At 42.1% G+C, this 19133-nt stretch overlaps 1 protein-coding gene across 1 annotated transcript in view; it reads right to left on the minus strand.

Annotated features, from left to right (window-relative positions):
- Positions 1-19133, minus strand: part of HDAC4 (histone deacetylase 4) — a 264688-nt gene that overhangs the window by 232893 nt on the left and 12662 nt on the right. The window contains exon 2 of the mRNA XM_054172206.1: positions 3545-3794. Coding sequence (XP_054028181.1) covers positions 3545-3566 — 22 coding nt within the window. The 5' untranslated portion in view covers positions 3567-3794. The remainder of the gene's footprint in view (positions 1-3544; positions 3795-19133) is intronic.

The following is a 19133-nucleotide window of genomic DNA, read 5'->3' on the forward strand; positions in this document are numbered from 1 at the left end:
TGTTCCTCCCAAGCCGTAGGCACCATGATGATGGGCTCACAGTGCTTGTGGCAAGAGGGAGCCCACCTGCTTCTCCTGGTCCTCATACACAGAGCACACCTGCATGTTTTTGTAGCAGTATTTCAAGAGTACTGGTCTTAAAGCTCAAAGAGCAGACTGTAGAGAAAGCATTCAGCCCAGAAAATGAAGGTCAAGGTCTGTGCCCAACACCTGGAGCAAAAGACAGATTGATTTACCCACTGGAACTTCTCTCTCCTAGGTATTCTTACTTTTTCAAAAGTTGTTTCTTACTGAGAAAGCTTACTCCAAAACATCGCAAAAGAAGGGAAGAATGAAGGGGGACAACTCCATTTTGTTAGCTTAGTCTTCTTGATTCTTTTTTCCTTTGTTCAGTGAGAAGCCTTCAGCATCCAACATTTCTCACAAGAGAGCATTGCAGAAGGGAAGGGAAAGAAAAAGAAAATAAAAAAAAAGAAAAGCCAAACTACTTTCATTCATCTACGCTGCAACAATTTCATGGCACTGTTCCTAAAAAATCCCATTAGCGATAGGTTTGGAGAAGATTAGAGAAGAAAGCTTATATCCACTGAAGCAAGGTTTAATAGGCTCTCAGGTTAAGCCAGAGCCTTCCTTTAAACAATGCACATCATTAGCAATAATTACCTGTGGCTGGATAATCAAAATAGCTATCATAACTGACATGAGAAGTCCAGATGTCATCTTTGGCAAGGTTTGGAAAATACTTATGCCAATTATTATAAAACTGACTCTAAAAGAGAAATAAGCAGTAAGAATACCACAGTGTAAGCCAAGGCGGGAAAAGCTACCACGGTACACTACAGAATTTCAACCCAACGCTTGGAAAAACAACCAACCAGTCAAAATAAGAACCCAACACCTAGGAAGGGCACAGGAAGAATTTCTGAACAGCACCTGATGGGATGTAAGGCTTTGAGGAGGTTGATACTGTTTGGAAACAAAGCCTCCATGAAGAACACCAGTCTGTAAGAACTCATGCCACGAGGTTATTTCCTCCACTTTTTCAGTTTTGTGAAAGCTTCTCACCCTTTAAATGATGTCCAGTGAACCAGCTGATGATGGGCCTTGAGTTTCTATCACCTGTCCTTCATTTCAAGGGCTACTGTCAAAAATAAGTTTCTAATACAATACTTGCTTAACATTTTAAAGGGCTAACTACCTACCAAAGCAGACAAAACTTTCCCCTAGTAGTACTCTTATTTTCTACCAAACACTCATACAGAGCCATCCCACACCTCAAGCTATCTTGTGTGACACGGGCCAAGAAGGTTTAATAATAGCATCACAGGAGAACACACACGTTCTGCTCCAGCTGAACTGCTACTTCTTTGGGTTTTGATTTGATAAACCTTCTCAGCAAGAGCCATTCTAGACACAGATGTTATAAAAGACAGGCTCAAACAGATTTTTAGCATTACAGAAACACTCTTACATGAGGAGCTGCTTGTTTTCCTTCATTAGAATAGAATAGACCAGACCAGGTTGGAAGAGACCTTCAAGATCATCGTGTCCAACCTATCATCCAACACCACCCAACCAACTAAACCATTAGCCTTTCTCACATGATTCCCTGCTACAAAGAACTTGAGTAAAAGCAGCAGGACTAGTGAAAAGAGGCAAAAGCCAAAAAGAAGGAGAGAAAGTGTGTGTGTGGGGGGGCGGGGGGGGAGTGGGAATGTTAGCATATTAATTAAAGGAAAACAAGTCAAATCAGCAGCAAACTTCCAAAACTTCTGCACCAACAGAACACCCAGCTAGGGACATCTCCCTTTCCCAAATATCTGCAGAGGGGCTCCTTAGGAAGTAAAGCAATATCAAGTTGGGCTTGCTGAGTTTTGAATGTAGGTATCTATTTAACCTATAACATCACAATGAGGGAAAAAACAGGTGGTCATTAGCTCCCCAGTGTCACTCATATTTGAGACAGGAAAATATTCAAATAACAACTATCCACTTAACTGATGAACAGACCTTATGAGAAACATCACATTGCAAGAAACGTCAGAGGTGAATACCTGTATGCACTATATACATTCAAATGTATTTAGTTTCTCAGCTCTCCATGAAACCCTGAAATAAGTTTAAAAATTTGAGAGTTCTGCATTGTGGAAGTAAAAGACAGATTTTCCCTTTTGATAGTACTGATAATTTTGGAGTCTAATAAAGTAATTTCAGTTCCTACACAAGGGTCAGATTTTTCAGTGCTGCTGCTGTGAACTCCAGCATCCCTATTTACCGTAGCATTCCTTGTTCTCATCCCCTAAAACATAAACGGGCTGCTAGAAGTAATCCTGAAGCAAATATAAAACTCTTCCTCCAAAGACAGAGAGTTCCTTAAATCTTAAGAGCTGTTTGTTGGCTTTGAAAACTTCAGTCTTATTTGACTGTTAACCCAAAACTGATTAAACTGAAGTCACAAAAGCAATCTCTCAAAGGCATAGTTAAATAAGTACTTCCACATGCCTCATTGTTGTTGGATTACTTGCTTCCCAGCAGTCATTTTCCCTACTATAAACCAAAGCACTCAAATCAGGCATGTCAGACCACAATTAAAATTCCTCTTCCAAAGCATAAGATCACAAAGCTCAGCCTCAAAGTTACCTGAAACTTACTAAATACAAATGTATAAGGCAACTTGAAGCTAGAAAGGAGGTAACAGAGTATCTAAGGATGCTCTTGACAGAAATGTGCAATTTTGTAGTGATGAATCCTAGGTCTTAATATTACAAGATGCATTAAGGATAAACACCTAGACAACACAGAGATGGATCAATTGACTCTTGTTATAGCAGAACTATTCTTTCATAGAATCAGCCAGGTTGGAAAAGACCTCAGAGATCATCAAGTCCAACCTACCACCTAATACTTAACACCTCATGACAACTAAATCATGGCTTCAAGTGCCACATCCAATCCTTTTTTGAACACCTCCAGGGACCATGACTCCACCACCTCCCTGGGCAGCCCATTCCAATGGCCAATTGCTCTTTCTGAGAAGAACTTTCTCCTCACCTCCAGCCTAAACTTCCCCTGGTGCAGCTTGAGACTGTGTCCTCTTGTTCTGCCACTGGTTGCCTGGCAGAAGAGACCAACCCCCACCTGTCTACAACCTCCTTTCGGGTAGTTGTTTCCTACTAAGAAGTACTGTAAAAATCAAAGAGTTTTCCTAAATAAAGACACACCTGCAGAACCATGACCATTCCTTAAAGGTACACTACAGAGCACTAAGAGTTATCAGCACAGATTAACAATTCAACATCTGGCTAACATCTCAGGAAATGTCCACACCTTTCAGTGATACGTAATGCAACAATGGCAAGGTTTCCTTGTAACCCCAGCATCAGCAACACCACCTTCCATCTTCATGTAAAGTGCCAGTTTTAAACACAGTAGTAATACAGGCAGAGAGACTGGGTTATCATCCCGACACGACAAGAAGTCTGTCCACACAGCCAACATGTGGTGTTTTGCTGTCACTACTACATTAAAGTGGTTTTGCCCTTACCTGGATGGCTTTGGGAGCTCATTGCTAGTAACGTCTAGTCCTTTGGAGAAGGGATTCGAGACAGAGCAGTTTCCACGCAAGTAACAGCAGCTCTAAAGAGCTCCAATGCTTCACAAATACATAGAAATTGGAAGAGAGGATTAAATCATGGCCACCTTATAAAATCCAGGGCACAGTGACATGCTGAGTTGTATAGGAAGTAATCCAATAGGGTGGCAGAATATCTTCTAATGGCTTTCAAAATGGGAACCTGCAATTAAAGAAAACGACATCTACATTAGAGAATTAAGATTTACAACCATTTGAATTACACCTTATGTCACATATTTAGCCCCAGAAGAACAGATTAGGCTAGGACACTATTTTTGGCATTAAAGGTTACAGAAAGAATACTTTTCAGAGTTATAGATGTCATTTTGATTAACAACCACGAATATGCAGAATAATATTTACCATCAGAAAAAAGTTTTTAAAATAATATATTCAACCACACATTCAAGTCCTAAAACCCAAACTTGCATGTTAATTCTTATCCTCCACCAGCACCATACGAAGCCGCTTCAGTCCAACAGCTTCCGTACTTTAGAAGCCTTATGTATGAGTGGTAACCATACTTCAGGCATCTGTTCCCCAAAGAAGTCTCAAAAAAATTCCTCCAAGAAGTGGTCTTGGAGCATGAAGGGGGGGAAAGAAAAAAACAACAAAAAACATCCCACACCACACAATCAGTTTCACTCCCACTCTGCCCAAGCCTCCAGCAGCTTATTAAGAAGCAAGCTCATGCTACCTCAGGGAAAAATTAAATCCACAGTTCCAAATTGATTTATAAATGTATATTAGAGGGCAAACAGAGAAAACCCCACCAAGTTAGCAACCCCGTGTACCCCTGCCCCCCAAAATATAAAATTGTAAAGCAGCTGATACCCTGGTTTATAGAAAACTCCACCTCAGAGGCTTCAACAGATGGTGTCTCTGATGCAACCAGCATTACTTAAACCAGAAGAACCTGCTGCAATGGGTCCTGAAGTTCATCTGGGGAGGGGTTCTGGATCATTTTGGTGCTGTATCATTTCTAAATAGCCATGTTTTAAAGGCAGAGTGGTTCAAGGAGATTGCTCTTGGTTAACATATGTAGAGACCTGTCACTGGTGCTACCAGCCAAAGCTACTGAAGGAGATGAAACCAAATTGTGTCCTTTATGCAAAGTATTTCGTAAACACAAGTTATTTCCCATTTTTGCTTTCAAAAAGACATCCACATTCAGACTCCCATGAGAAAACCTCTCCGAGATACCAAGGATGGTGTGCTAACAGGCAGCGGCTACCCAGAGGAGTTCCTTGCTGTCCTGACAAGACATTTCTGCTCTCACATCTTGGCTAGCAATAATACTTTATACCCAGCACTTCCTAACCCACTTCAGGCATGAAGCCAGCCTGCTGCCAGATTTCAACTAGTTAACCCATCTGAATCAATCCAGCTGACTCTGCTCTAAGCAAACCAGGGAGCACTCATCGCAAACTGCTCTACCAGCAGATCCAAAGGTGTGGTGACCTCCAGCAAAGAGGCAGCAATACTCCTTGGGCGGGACATGATTATCACAGTAACTGCTAGTGCTGCTTTCACAACGAGTATCTGTCCACAATCTATCTGTGCCATTACATTTCAAGTAGTCTCATCTATTCTTGGAAGAGCTCTTATGCACATGTTCCTTTCCAATAAGGCAGCAAAACCAGGTCTAAGACTTAAATTCTACTATCATTACTTATGGTGTGCCCTGCATTATAATGGTGCTTTGCTGGTGTGTAGAGTAATATCCAAGCAGACACTGAGACAAAGAGGCCTTCCTTGCTGTATGTCATTAAAAAAATTGGCTATTTCTCTCCACCCCAAGTGTCTCTGCAGCACTATGCTCCAGGTTCCTCTGTCCATCTTGCATTTTTAGAGACATGGAATGCTTTCATATTATGCATCAAATTCAAGAGAAAATTACTTAAGTGTCATTTCTAATCCCCGAAGGTCTCTGCCATCCCAAACGTTCAAGATCTTGCACTTTCATTAATTTGCACATCCTCTTGAAGACAGTCAGGTCAGCTTAGACCAGGCATTAGCAAAATATTAGCATCATTTATTCCCAATAAAAAACCCACAGATAGTGTTATAGCATAAGCCATCTGAGCTGCAGACAAGGAGGATTCAGAATGGAGTTAACATTACTCATTTTCACAGCACAAGAACGAAGCACAGAGCATGAACAGTGAGATGTGCACGCATTTCCCGAAGCAACGGGAACCAAATAGCAGCAGAAAATCCATTCAACAGCACCACCAGTTTACCTACCCCTATTTCTTCCCCCAAAAGTCTGTCTAGCCTAACAGACACAAAATAATAGGCTTCTGCATGCTTTAGTAATACTAATGCCTGGGAAGAAGAGACAAGATAATCTTGACTGGATGGAGAAACTACAAATTCAGTCCATTTATATCTTTTTTCTTTTTTTTTTTTAAACTAAACTGTTTCCTGCATTTCTTCTAGAAGACTGGAGTAAAGTGCAAGCAAAACAGACCTTTCCAGGACACAAAAAGCAATAATTTCCTAACTTGTTTCACCACCAAAATCTTATTTTCAGTTACCATTTGCACCGATCTCAATGTAGTCCAACGAGCCGTTCAAAGCAGCCAGGTTCTGTCAGGCACCTATCTACAACAATTCTTTCATGAATTTGTCATCTTTGCCACTATCTCACAAAAAAACACTTCTCAAATCCACAGGAGCAAAATGCTGACTACCTCATTTTAAAAAAGTAAAATAAAATAAAATAAAAAACCACCAAAGCCCAGAGCTTGTTTGACTTCTACTCCACCGCCTTCCACAACAAGGGCAATTACCTCTGACCTGCACATCTTGGCCATAAGAATAGCAAGTCCATCCCACGCATCATCTAGAGGCATGCTCTCTGTGATCTCTTCAGGCACAGGCAAGGACTGGGTCATGGCTGGGATTTGCTGCTTAGGCAGCCTGCCCACTACTAACCCAGACACACGCTGTATGTGATGGGGCCGAGGGCGTGTTTGTTTATAGCAGCACGTAAGCAACTATATTGGCCAGACAGGTTGCTCACCTTCCTCTTTGGGGAGGAATGGGATCATGGGCACAGGAGGCTTCACTGCATGTGTGCTCAGGTCACAGTCCTTGGCCTCCAGCATGCAGAAAAAGAGATGGATGGCTGCTTCCACAGGAGCATTTCGTTTAGCCTGTGTACTGTCTCCAAGCAAGCCCTAGGACTGCCTGCTGGCTAGGTGAATTTTCTTGGCAGACATAGCATACTGACCACGCTGGCTTTGGCACTTCATGTGGAGTCCTTCCCTAGGCACAGAGCAAAGGGCATCTGAAGAGTATCTGCACACAAGACTGTGGATGGCACTCCACATTTCAGACTACAAGGCAGAAAGACCAAACAGAGCTGAAGACTAAAACAAGAGTGTAAAACACACACTCTTATTTTATCAGATGTGGCAAACAGGACTGGCATGATCAAGAGTTCTGCCTAACAGGAGAATTGTTCAGAGTCTGGTCCCTGCTGGATTTCTAAGAAACTCTGGAACAGGAGCACAAAGAACAAATTAATAGCTATTTATTTCAGCCTACTTCTTCCAGCACATGCTCCCTAAACCCACACAGGCTGCTGCAAACACAGCTGCATCCTCATCATATCCTCGGTTCAGAAGGTAGCCACAGCCTGAGTGTGCTGTCACCTCCTTGTCAACAGCTGATAATGAGCCTCCATCTCTGCAGTCACCATACAGTAAGAGACAGACTCAGGGGCTGCAGACTCAGCAAATGCCCCTCATTGCTCAGTGGTTTTGGTGCCTCAGAAAACCACCTAGACTGAAGGCATTATTAGCCATTGGAGCTCTTCTCTTGCTCATCTCCTACCAGCACAACATGGTTGATCCTCAGCAGTACAGCATGCAGACCTTTTGTCATTTGTGTCAGAGAAGGGATGACTACTTAAAACACTTTCATAAGGCTTCAACTGCTTCTTCCAGAAGCTGCAAAGAAAACCATGGCAAATTCATCAACAGGCTGGGTCATCACACATGGCAACAAACCACCTATACACAGGAATAACATGTATAAGGAGAAAGCACATGGTTTAAGCACAAAACTGGTTTAACAGATGTCTAAAACAGGAGGTCTCCACCTTCTTCCTCTCCAACTGCATGACCGAGCTTTCCCCCCAAAACCACACACCCAACACTGCTCCACAACTTAGTTCTACACTATTCTTGTCATACACTTTCCAAGATCACTTTTTCCCCATTAGGAATCCAGCCAACCATTAAGAGGCAGAATAGCATGTGAACTAGGAAATGTAAGTAATCCAACAGTTTTCTGTTTCCATACATTCTGCAGCTAACATTTTATTTTTTTAAGCAAGAAACAGGAACCTTAGTTCTGACAGTACGAATGCTCATGACTCTCCCCTCAGCCCATTCCAGATGTGTCTATTAGACACAAGTGCAGAGGTGCAGTAACCAATAATTAGCATTATGATGGTGCTTTATTTACAAAAGCTCTATTTCTCAGAGCTTAAATTGCTACTGTATTTCAGCCAAGATAAAAATCTTGGCCTAAGGGTAAAGTTTCAAGATTGTTTTTAAGCCAAGTCTGGCCAGTTGCCTCAGGGTACTCAGCTACCGATGACCTTGCTTCATCTGCAGGCCCTCTCAAGACACATACCATCAACACCCCCGAAGAGCTGACAAGATCACTTGAAAACCTCAGTTAAACAGACCTAACAGCCTGCTGACTCAAGGCATCAAAACACAGTACAAGTCATATACCTACTATACCCACACCATTGCACTTTGAAGTTTATTCCTAGGTCTAGAGAAAGCTGCTTTGCCTTTCAGACCCCTGAACATTAAAAGCTTAGCAGAAGACACTGGTTTTAGAGGACAGGAAAGTCAGCTCTGTGAAGACAACAGCAGGAAGGATGCTCAGAGAATGCCTTCCACATCCTGGCACTTCTTTAGCAATGCTTCAAAACTGTGGGGTTTGGTCTCCAAAAAGCCATGGAAACACTCATCTTCCAAAACATATTATCATCAATCTTTCTGCCTGACACTGCAAATTAAATACCAATAACAAGATTATTATTTTTTTTAAATATACTAAGAATAGAATAGAATAGACCAGACCAGGTTGGAAGAGACCTTTGAGATCATCAAGTCCAACCCATCATCCAACACCATCTAATCAACTAAACCATGGCACCAAGCACCCCATCAAGTCTCTTCCTAAACACCTCCAGTGATGGTGACTCCACCACCTCCCCCGGCAGCCCATTCCAATGGGCAATCACTCTCTCTATGAAAAACTTCTTCCTAACCTCCAGCCTAAACCTCCCCTGACACAGCCTGAGACTGTGTCCTCTTGTTCTGGTGCTGGTTGCCTGGGAGAAGCAACCAACCCCTACCTGGCAACAGCCTCCCTTCAGGTAGTTGTAGAGAGTAATAAGGTCTCCCCTGAGACTCCTCTTCTCCAGGCTAATCAACCCCAGCTCCCTCAGCCTCTCCTCACAGGGCTTGTCCTCCAATCCCCTCCCCAGCTTTGTTGCCCTTCTCTGGACATGCTCCAGCAAGTCAACATCTTTCCTAAACTGAGGGGACCAGAACTGGACACAGGACCCAAGGTGTGTCCTAACCAGTGCAGTGTACAGGGGCAGAATGACCTCCCTGCTCCTGCTGGCCACACTGTTCCTCATACAGGCCAGGATGCTATTGGCCTTCTTGGCCACCTGGGCACACTGCAGGCTCATGTTCAGCCTACCATCAACCAGCACCTCTAGGTCCCTCTCTGCCTGGCTGCTCTCCAGCCACTCTGACCCCAGCCTGTAGCACTGCATGGGGTTGCTGTGGCCAATGTGTAGAATCCAGCACTTGGATGTGTTAAATCTCATGCCCTTGGACTCTGCCCATCTGTCCAGCCTGTCAAGGTCCCTCTGCAGAGCTCTCCTACACTCTAACAGATCAACACCTGCCCCCAGCTTGGTGTTGTCTGCAAATTTACTGATGATGGACTCAATGCCCTCAAATTATTAAGTTTTTTGGTTCATTAACAGATTGACCAGTCTAGCTCTTATGCCAAGGGCATCCCATCTTTGCTAAACTCATTATTACAACATACTTATCTTGCCACAGCAAAAACAGAGGTACCATTAACACCAAAATCTCAATGCAATTCAAACATACTAGCCATCTAAGAAATACAATGAAGCATTACTCAGTCCTTCAAGGAATTTAAACAGTGCATTTGTTGAGCAAATGATGATATTTCAGTGACAACAAGTGCTATTCTCACATGACAGCCTAGAGTAGAATACTGTGTTTCCACTTCTCCTATAAACTTCCACTTTCAAATACATGCTGGGAAGATTTATTGCTTATATACTCACACTAAACATTTCAACTTCAATACAGGTCTTGTATGGTATAATGTTCAGAAAGAGATCCAATCTCTAACCACATTTGTCCTAAGTGTTAAATTACAGTATATGTACAATAAGACGTCAAGAATAACTGATACCTACTCTGTATTTACACAGTTCCTTCAGGGAAGTCTATAATACATTGCCAGACAGTCCCTGGTAGCTGCTTTTAGAGCAATCCTGCTATGATTATTTCAGGCAGTGGCTTGTTATGCAAGCCTTTGCAATATAAGTAGCGTTATACATGCACTAAAATCACCATCAGACACTGAAAGAAAACAAAATGAACACCAGCCCCAAATGGCACTATTAACTAAAGGTAAGCTACTTTATTAACAAGGAACTGATCCACAGCTATCCAAGGGTAGCAAACCTATATAGAAATAATTAATCTAATCATGTGTAACAGAAATTCTTAATAATCAAGAAAACTTGTTCTCTACAGTTTCATACCCCTTTGCTTCTTATTGTCAGGAAACACTCCACTACTCATGTTCATAGCACACAGATTCCTTAAGTAAGGCTGCCTTTCCCAGGCTCTTTTCAATTGTTTTAAAGTAAAGCCAGCTGCTCAAACTGATCTCCAGTGGCAGCCCTTGCACTTCAGTTGTGTAAATCCAAAATGCTGAGACACTAGCCCAAACTGACAGAAATTACAGAGAACACCGGTATTTCAGAAGTGAAGACCTCTTCACCTATTTCAACGTTAAGACATTCCTGACACTTACTAGAGCTGGCCCCTAGCAGACATCCCACTAAGCTTTAAACCAAGGGCTACTTGGCAGAACGTGCTTTTTGCATATTCGGCACAAAATCCTTCATGCTACCACCTACAGACACTAGGTAAATCATCACCCTGATCAACAGTTACAGCTGCTCTGAAAGCTGGAAGTGCCTTCATGCCCTAAAAAGAAAAACTTTAGATCTTCTGGTGGACACAACAAAAACCCCGAAGTTTTTGTGGTCCTTCTCCTTCACTGCTAGGATTGCATGAGTATTAACATTATTTCTACTCCCACAGATTTCATACCAGTAGCATTACTACTAGGTAGCTGAAGAGGGGATTTGCTGCTATCTCCTCTTTTAGACCTCAGCAAGTGTTACTGTTGAAGTGGCATTGAAGTATCACAGATACATATAGAAGGGGTGGGGAGGGGGAAACACCAACACACAACAACAACAACAACAACTCCTCAAGGCTTTGGGAACAACCAAATGGATGACAAGTGGACCTAAATGCTTTTATGTGTAATCCAGGTCTCAGAACAAAAGATCATCTTTAGGAGCCCCAGCAAATCCAGAAACACCACTTCATGTTCACTCCAATATAAAGTGGTCAACAGCTTGGAATTTTTTTTCATTTCTTTTTTCAGTGAAGAAAGAACGCAGCTCACAGAAGAGCTGCAGTTTCAGAAATGCAACTAACTGTAAAACCTGGGAATATGTAGATTTGCAGGATTACAGAGCTCTCCTTGACTAGCAAGGCTCTGGCACAGGGTCTGAAAGAGCAGGATGCTTCTGAGCTCGATCCAGTTTCTCAGCAAGAGCAGCAAGAACAAGCAGTCTCACAGATGGATCCGCGTGGGAGGGAGAAAGGATAAAAGTCTGCCTTGGGAGGCCGTTCCAGCTGCTGCTGAAGCCTTGGAGGAGTCGATACAAATTGGGCAGAGTTACCTATAAAAATCTGCCATCTTGGGTTTTTCTGAAGCCTTCCTCTTCCCCCATCCTGGTTTTCCTCCATCCTAGTATTTCTGCACTTGAAACAGTTCAAGTCAGATAGCTGAAGGCAGACAGAAGGTAAGTAAAAACAGTGAGATTACAGACAATAGCCATCTCATTTCCTCATTGCTTCCTTGCAGATCAGCCCAGCCACAGTAATTCAGAAGTACAAACATCAAAACTCCTTTTAAATTTTTGACTGACTGATCCAGTATATTATTTTAATCAAAATCCTCCTAACAATATTTCCAGTGCCAAGAAGAGTTTGTCTGACCAGCAAGTTCATCTCACTGACTGAAACATTCCTATGTGAACTCCAGGGCAGCTGAAGCTTCTTATCGACGTCAGTGATCTAAGCACAACACTTCAACAACAATATTGGGATCCTCCCTAATTCATGCAAATTAAAGTTGCAGGATCTTGCAATGTATCCTAACATGTTAAAACTTACCATTGTATCACTAAAGTCTCATTAAAGCATTTCAACAACCCCGAGATCTCTCTGCTTTGATGACAGCCATCATCAGTGTGCTGTACCAAATCCTCTCCCTCCATAGCAGACACCAAGGTGGGGGAAAAAAAAAAAAAAAATCAGATTATGATACGAAGTTCTTGGATCCAGACACCATTTTTCTGTGGACTTGCTCAATATTGCAGCTTTCAAACAGTGACCTGTTTTCTTCACCGGCTTGTGCACACACAATTTTCCTTTCTCTTTCAAAACAGCCTGGTACAGACAAAAAAGGATACGACGCCTTTGTGCAATTAGTTTTGGGAAACAACTGAAAACCTTCAGCTTACTTAACCACATTTTCACTCCAGCTCAGCTTTCTCAGCTCCTAAAAACTGAACAACCAGTAATTCTTTATCTGTGGTTGCTTTTCAAATCCTCATATAGGTAGGGAAAGGCAGCGAGAATAATATTTACCTTTTCTATTCATGTACTTTAGCTGTTACAGCCCACATCTGAACTTCTTGTTCCTTCTGACAAAGAATCAAAATTACTGGTCACTAGATGTGCCTAACCCATCTGGTCTACCAGCATAAAATAGCTGAGTACATGTGTCATCAATCACTGTTAATTACTTCATTAACTTGGAAAAAGAATATTGATTAAAAAAAAAAAAAAGAAAAAAAGAACAAGCATTGTTTAAGGTTTGTCTAGGTTGGGGTTTGGTTTTTTTAATTGAATGCTTTCTGATTACTGAAAGAATCTCGCCTGAACACTAAAGCAACCCTGTCACATAACTTGTGCAATTCTTTTGTCTAGGAAGAGACTTCCCCAATAGAATAGAATAAACCAGGTTGGAAGAGACCTTCGAGATCACTGTGTCCAACCTAATGAACTAAAACATGCAACCAAGCACCCCATCAAGTCTCCTCCTGAACACCTCCAATGATGCTGACTCCACCACCTCCCCAGGCAGCCCATTACAATGGGCAATCACTCTCTTTGTGTAGAACTTCTTCCTACCATCCAGTCTGAACCTCCCCTGGCACAGCTTGAGACTGTGTCCTCTTGTTCTGGTGCTGGCTGCCTGGGAGAAGAGACCAACCTCCGCCTCTCTACAACCTCCCTTCAGATAGTTGTTTCCTTTGGAACTGACCAGATAGCAATGCTAGTTTTAACCAGCATTAAGTTTAACCAGAAAATTAATGCACATTCCCAAATACTCTGTGCTCACTCGTTAACCACCCTGCCATTCCCACCTACCACCACCGTGCTTTTTAAGTTCTGAACTTTGTCATGCTCTTCAAAAGAAACATGCCTCAAGGTCTCTCCACAAACAAGTTGCATCATTTTTGAGTGGACATTTAGCCCCTGTGCTGTTTGCAGCAAAACAGCGACACATAAAAGAGAGATACTACAATGGTTTCTGCATTTTCTACTTCTCATGGGAGGACAAGCTGAGAGAGCAGCCTAGAGAAGGCTCCAGGGAGACCTTATTGCTGCCCTTGAGTACTTAAAGGGGGCCTATAAGAAAGATGGGGACAGGCTTTTTAGCAGGGCCTTTTGTGGTAGGACAAGGGGTGATGGTTTTAAACTAAATGAGGGGAGATTTCGACTAGATACAAAGAACACATTTTTACAGCAAATGTAGTAAAACACTAGAATAAGCTGTCCAGAGACAGGTCAGGTGGATATGGCTCTGAACAACCTGATCTAGTTGCAGATGTCCCTGGTCACTGCAGGTGAGTTGGACTAGATGACCTCTAAAGCTTCCTTCTAACCCAAAACATTCTCTGATTCTACTATTTTAAACTGTAACATGGATTACATTTTTCCTTTGGAAGGGGGTAAAAAAAACCAACCAACCAAAAAAAACCCAAAACCATATCCAACAAGTGTTACCATGCTAACAGCAGACTAAAATCATTTATGACATACAGCATGATGGGAATGTTCCCCTGGACTCTCCTGCTCCTTCAGAGGATGGACTGCTGCACCCACTGAAGACCACAGCTCTGCTCCCTCTTCCATATCAACCATACAAGCCCACCTAGCTTCCAGACAGCAGGGTCCCTCTACGTACCCATATCTGCTCAGTGAGCCCTGGCCACGCTTTTGGGGAAAGATCTACTTAACTCTGTTCTTTATTACATTTTTTTCATGTCCCAGTTAAATGGTTTAACACTCACTGCTGACCTTCAAAAAGCTGTATTTTTGAGAACAATCCAATTCCATTTTCTAAGTCTAGAATGACACACATCCCCTACAAAATAATACCTATTAATGCAGCCTTATTACACCAGCTGCCAGCTACCACTCATCCCCTTTTGCCCCTAAACTCCACCTGCCTCACAGCCTCACAGCGCAGGCTGTGCTTGTCAAAAGAGCACTGCAGGAGAGAACACAGGCCACAGGCAAGCAGCTTTAACTCTGGCCGTTGCCCAGCTCATCCAACAGCAGCACACCCTCACCCATCATGGGACTCACAAGTTTACATTTTCATACCTTTCACTACTTCTGTCTCACACTGAACGCTAATCCTGTTACCAAAACAAGGTGCTTCCCACAGCGATGCAAGTGTCACTCTTTCATTTCTCCTTTTAAGATGCTTCTCTTCCTACAGCTGATAAAAACGTGTTGCACTCTGTCCCTCTAATGCATTACTAGGCCACACCTTGAGTACTGCGTCCAGTTCTGGGCCCCTCAGTTTAAGAAGGACATTGAGACACTTGAGTGTGTCCAGAGAAGGGCAACAAGGCTGGGGAGAGGCCTTGAGCACAAGCCCTACTAGGAGAGGCTGAGGGAGCTGGGCTTTTTTAGCCTAGAGAAGGCTCAGGGGAGACCTTATTGCTCTCTACAATTACCTGAAGGGTGGTTGTAGCCAGGAGGAAGTTGGTCTCTTCTCTCAAGCAACCAGCACCAGAACAAGGGGACACAGTCTCGAAGCTGCACTAGGGGAAGTTTAGGCTCGAGGTGAGGAGAAAGTGCTTCAGTGAGAGAGTCGTTCACCATTGGAATGGGCTGCCCAGGGAAGTGGTGGAGTCACCATCCCTGGAGGTGTTCAAGAGGGGATTGGATGTGGCACTTGGTGCCGTGGTTTAGTCATGAGGTCTGTGGTGACAGGTTGGACTTGATGATCTTTGAGGTCTCTTCCAACCTTGGTGATTCTATGATTCTGATTTGCATATCATCTTACTCAAACAATCTTAACCAGGGCATCACCTAAACCCAAACTTTACATATGGGCATAAAGGATACATAGCATTGGACAAAAAAGAAAAATAAGTAAATAAACTTTGCTGTTAAAGTGCAATATAACCTTTTTTTTTTAATTTGTGGAAGAAACTCTTTTCTTCTCTCATGTCATCACCATATGAAAAGTGATGCTAACAAACACCTGTAACAGCATGATAGAGCTGGCAGTCTGAAATTCAGATAACTGATAGAATGCTGAAAGCTCAGTCAACAGTTTATTTTGCCATGTAAAGAACTTCAAGCAGTAGCTAGAATTTTCTTCTTTAATTATGTGACATGTTAGTTAGCAGACCTTTTTTTCCTTTTCTTTTCTTTCCCCCTTTTGGAACCACCTTTGCTAAAACACACCGCTGAGGTTTATCAGGCAGGCAGATAATCCATGACGGGCAGCACAGCCAGCTCCCCATGGACCATCCCGAAGCACACAGTACCACCCCTCGGAGCACTGGGCAGTTCCTCAGCATGCTGCTCAGTCCCTGGTTTATCTGCTAAAGCTGCTGCTGAGACTTCAAACGCAAGTCCACAGGTAAACAAATGGGCGGCAATCCCCACGGGAAGATAAAGTAAACATATGTCTTTACATTGGCTCCTGCTTCATTGCTCCATTTGTAAATTACAAGTCACAATTTCAAGCCACAAACACTGCCAGAACAGAAAATTAAGTCAATCACGAGAGAAATGTACATTCCTGTCTTGTACTCATCTAAGGAGGTTTATATTTTTAATAACAAACATCACCCTTTAATAACATCTAGAATCTTCAGTGAAATGTTTCAAACTTGCAGCTAACAAGCAAGAAAAGCAAGGAACAACTGCCATTACTCATACTACAGAGGGTTTGAGCTCATTTATTTGTATTGTAACACTATGAAAGCAAAAAGGACAAAACCCTTTTGTGTAGTACTTGTAGGTTACTTTTAGAGAGAGGTGTCATCAAACTTTTGAGAGTCTACTTGCCAGGTATTGCTTCCAACACCAGGGCTGCTATTTAACTCAGAGTGAAGGAAGAGCTCCCTTTACATTGTGATTTGCACCACATTTTACATAGCCCATTTTGTGTGTTTGTACACCAACTCACACTGCAAGACAAACTGGAATTGTTCCCTGAAATGTGAAAGCTGGATTATAAAGGCACCAAAACCAGGACATATTTCAAGGACTGATACAGTATCTGCCGGGGGGTGGTTTTAAGGTAGGTTTTAAAACAGTCACAAGCTGAAAAGACAGACTTCAGTTCAGTGTCCTCAAGGATGCCTTACAGCCTCAGGTTATATATGCAAGGATTCACATTCTGTTAACTTGCTATGATCTAGATTAAAATGTATACTGTCACTTATGGCTTTACACACTAAACAGCATAGACACAATATTATGTTCCCTTTTTCAGCAGGAATCAAGCAGTCATTTAAACCAGGTTGTCTCTGTTCACCCTTCGCTCTCCCTTTTTGAAATATCATAGCCCTAACCTCAAGGTCTTTTATTCAGCCTTTTGGGTTAGAGGATTTTGCACCTTTGCATGCTCCCAAACAACCTAAATATGCTCCCAAAAAATGTTCATGATAACAGTTTCAGCTACAACATGTGGCTCAGCTTTCAAGATGAGCTGTCATTAGAACTATAAAATGGTTTGGCTTGTAAGGGAGCTTTAAAGGTCATCTAGTCCAAACCACCTGCAATGAGAAGGGACATCTTCAACTAGATCAGGCTGCTCAGAGCTCTGTCCAGCCTCCCCTGAATGTTTCCAGGAATGGGGTTTCTACCACCTCTATGGGCAACCTGCATTTTACCACCCACACTGTAAAAAATTTCTTCCTTCTATCTAGTCTAAATCTCCCCTCTTTTAGTTGAAAACCATTACCCCTTGTCCTATCACAACAAGCCGTGCTAAAAGAAGTCTGTACCCTTCTTTCTTACAGACCCCCAAAGCTCTGCTGTGCAGAATGTCCTTTTGTTTTATAATCTGCTACTTGGTATACTCTACCAGGAAGAAACACAACATGCTTCCAAAATCTTTGGGATTTTTTTGTTAGTTTGGTTGGCTGAGGGTTGGTGGGGGTTTTTTTGCTGGTTTGGGTTTTTGTTTGAGGTCTTGTTGTTGTTTGCATTTTTTAAATGATAATCTGAGTGAATTTTGTGTTACCATGAACGTAAGGATTAATAAATTACATTATGCTAGAAGAGAAATAAATGGCCAGAGAGCCAACTCTAGCAGCCATTGCTAGCCAACACTGCAGTCCCCTTCTGTAGGAGGGCAGTGGAAATGCAAAGCCAGTTACAGTGCACTACAGGAAACAAATAACTCCTTTGGAATTTAGTCTGAAAAATGGCATTTCAGCACCACTTTTAAATTCAAACAACAGTACACAGCTACTGCAAAGCAAACACGATTCCCTTTTACCTCAAAACACTCTGCATGCAAAGCACACTCCAAGGTTGGGGCGGAGGGGAAGGAGATTGTAAGAATTTTTTCCTGAAATGGAATGGGGAGATAAGATCAAGTGAAAAGGAGCAGAGGCTGCTGACATATCTAGTTGCACAGAAGCCAGTAAACATGCAAATAGGCAGCCATTTCTACCAAGAGTGCAAGAAGCCAGTAACACTCAAAATCAACTTCAGTAGTGCTAAAATACTGAAATCATTAAAGCAAGAGAAGTCAGGCACTAAACTATACAGAAGCATTCCCTTTGAACTAGACAGTTTTATTTCTCATTCAAGGAAATACAGAACAAAGGTTTCTACTAAAAAAAACAGTAACACAGTATTTATGAATAACTCTGGACATTTACATGTTAGTACTCTAACTTGGAAGTACTAGAAAGAATTTACATAAAGTTGTAAACCACCCTGACAAATGCTGCATCAATTACCAGTTACAAACTCTTCCACAAACCAGGAAAGAGCTTGTTGCCCCAAAGCCACAAACAGCAAATTTCACACCAGATTTCAGACAGAGGAGAAAATAAAGGCTGTACTGACCATGCATCCCTGAAGACAAATATTACACAGCAAGAACTGAAGTTTACGTGACTTGTTAGCAGATGGTAGACTCGGGATAGCTGTTTCAAAAAGGCAAAACTTGGACACTCATCTGTTGTCCTTCACATTTTGAGACACACACCAAGCATAAATATATATAAGAAAATATGAAATAGAGAAGTGACTTTATATATATATGGAAAATATATATATATATATATACATTTCATACACATATATGCCATACAATCTGCCAAAGACAGCATTTCTTTTTATTTTCATCTTATTTTATCCACCTACTACCTCTGAATCAGAGAGACAAGCTCAAAGGTCAGCGCTGGATATAGCCTGAGACATGCATTTTGCAGACTTAAAAGGAAGTTTCTGCAGTGGCAGGGATTGAACTCCATTTATGTAACTTACTTCATTCAGTGAACCTGTTTCCTAAGAGAGGGAGAAAAAATGAAACACAACACTATTCCAACTAGGACACCTGCTTGACAGCCCTTGGTTTCTCTTCTGAGACGAAGTACACAAGGAAGTCATCCACCTAATGAGCACAGAGAACTTCAGCACTTGCCAGTATGAAAAAATAAGTATGTACAAAAGCTGGGAAGATACAAAAGATATAAAAAAAAAATAAAAAACCCCCAGACTTTTCTAGGCTGATTAAGCCTCCTACATACAACACAACAGAA

Source organism: Dryobates pubescens, chromosome 2 (assembly GCF_014839835.1).
Source record: "Dryobates pubescens isolate bDryPub1 chromosome 2, bDryPub1.pri, whole genome shotgun sequence".
Lineage (NCBI taxonomy): Eukaryota > Metazoa > Chordata > Aves > Piciformes > Picidae > Dryobates > Dryobates pubescens.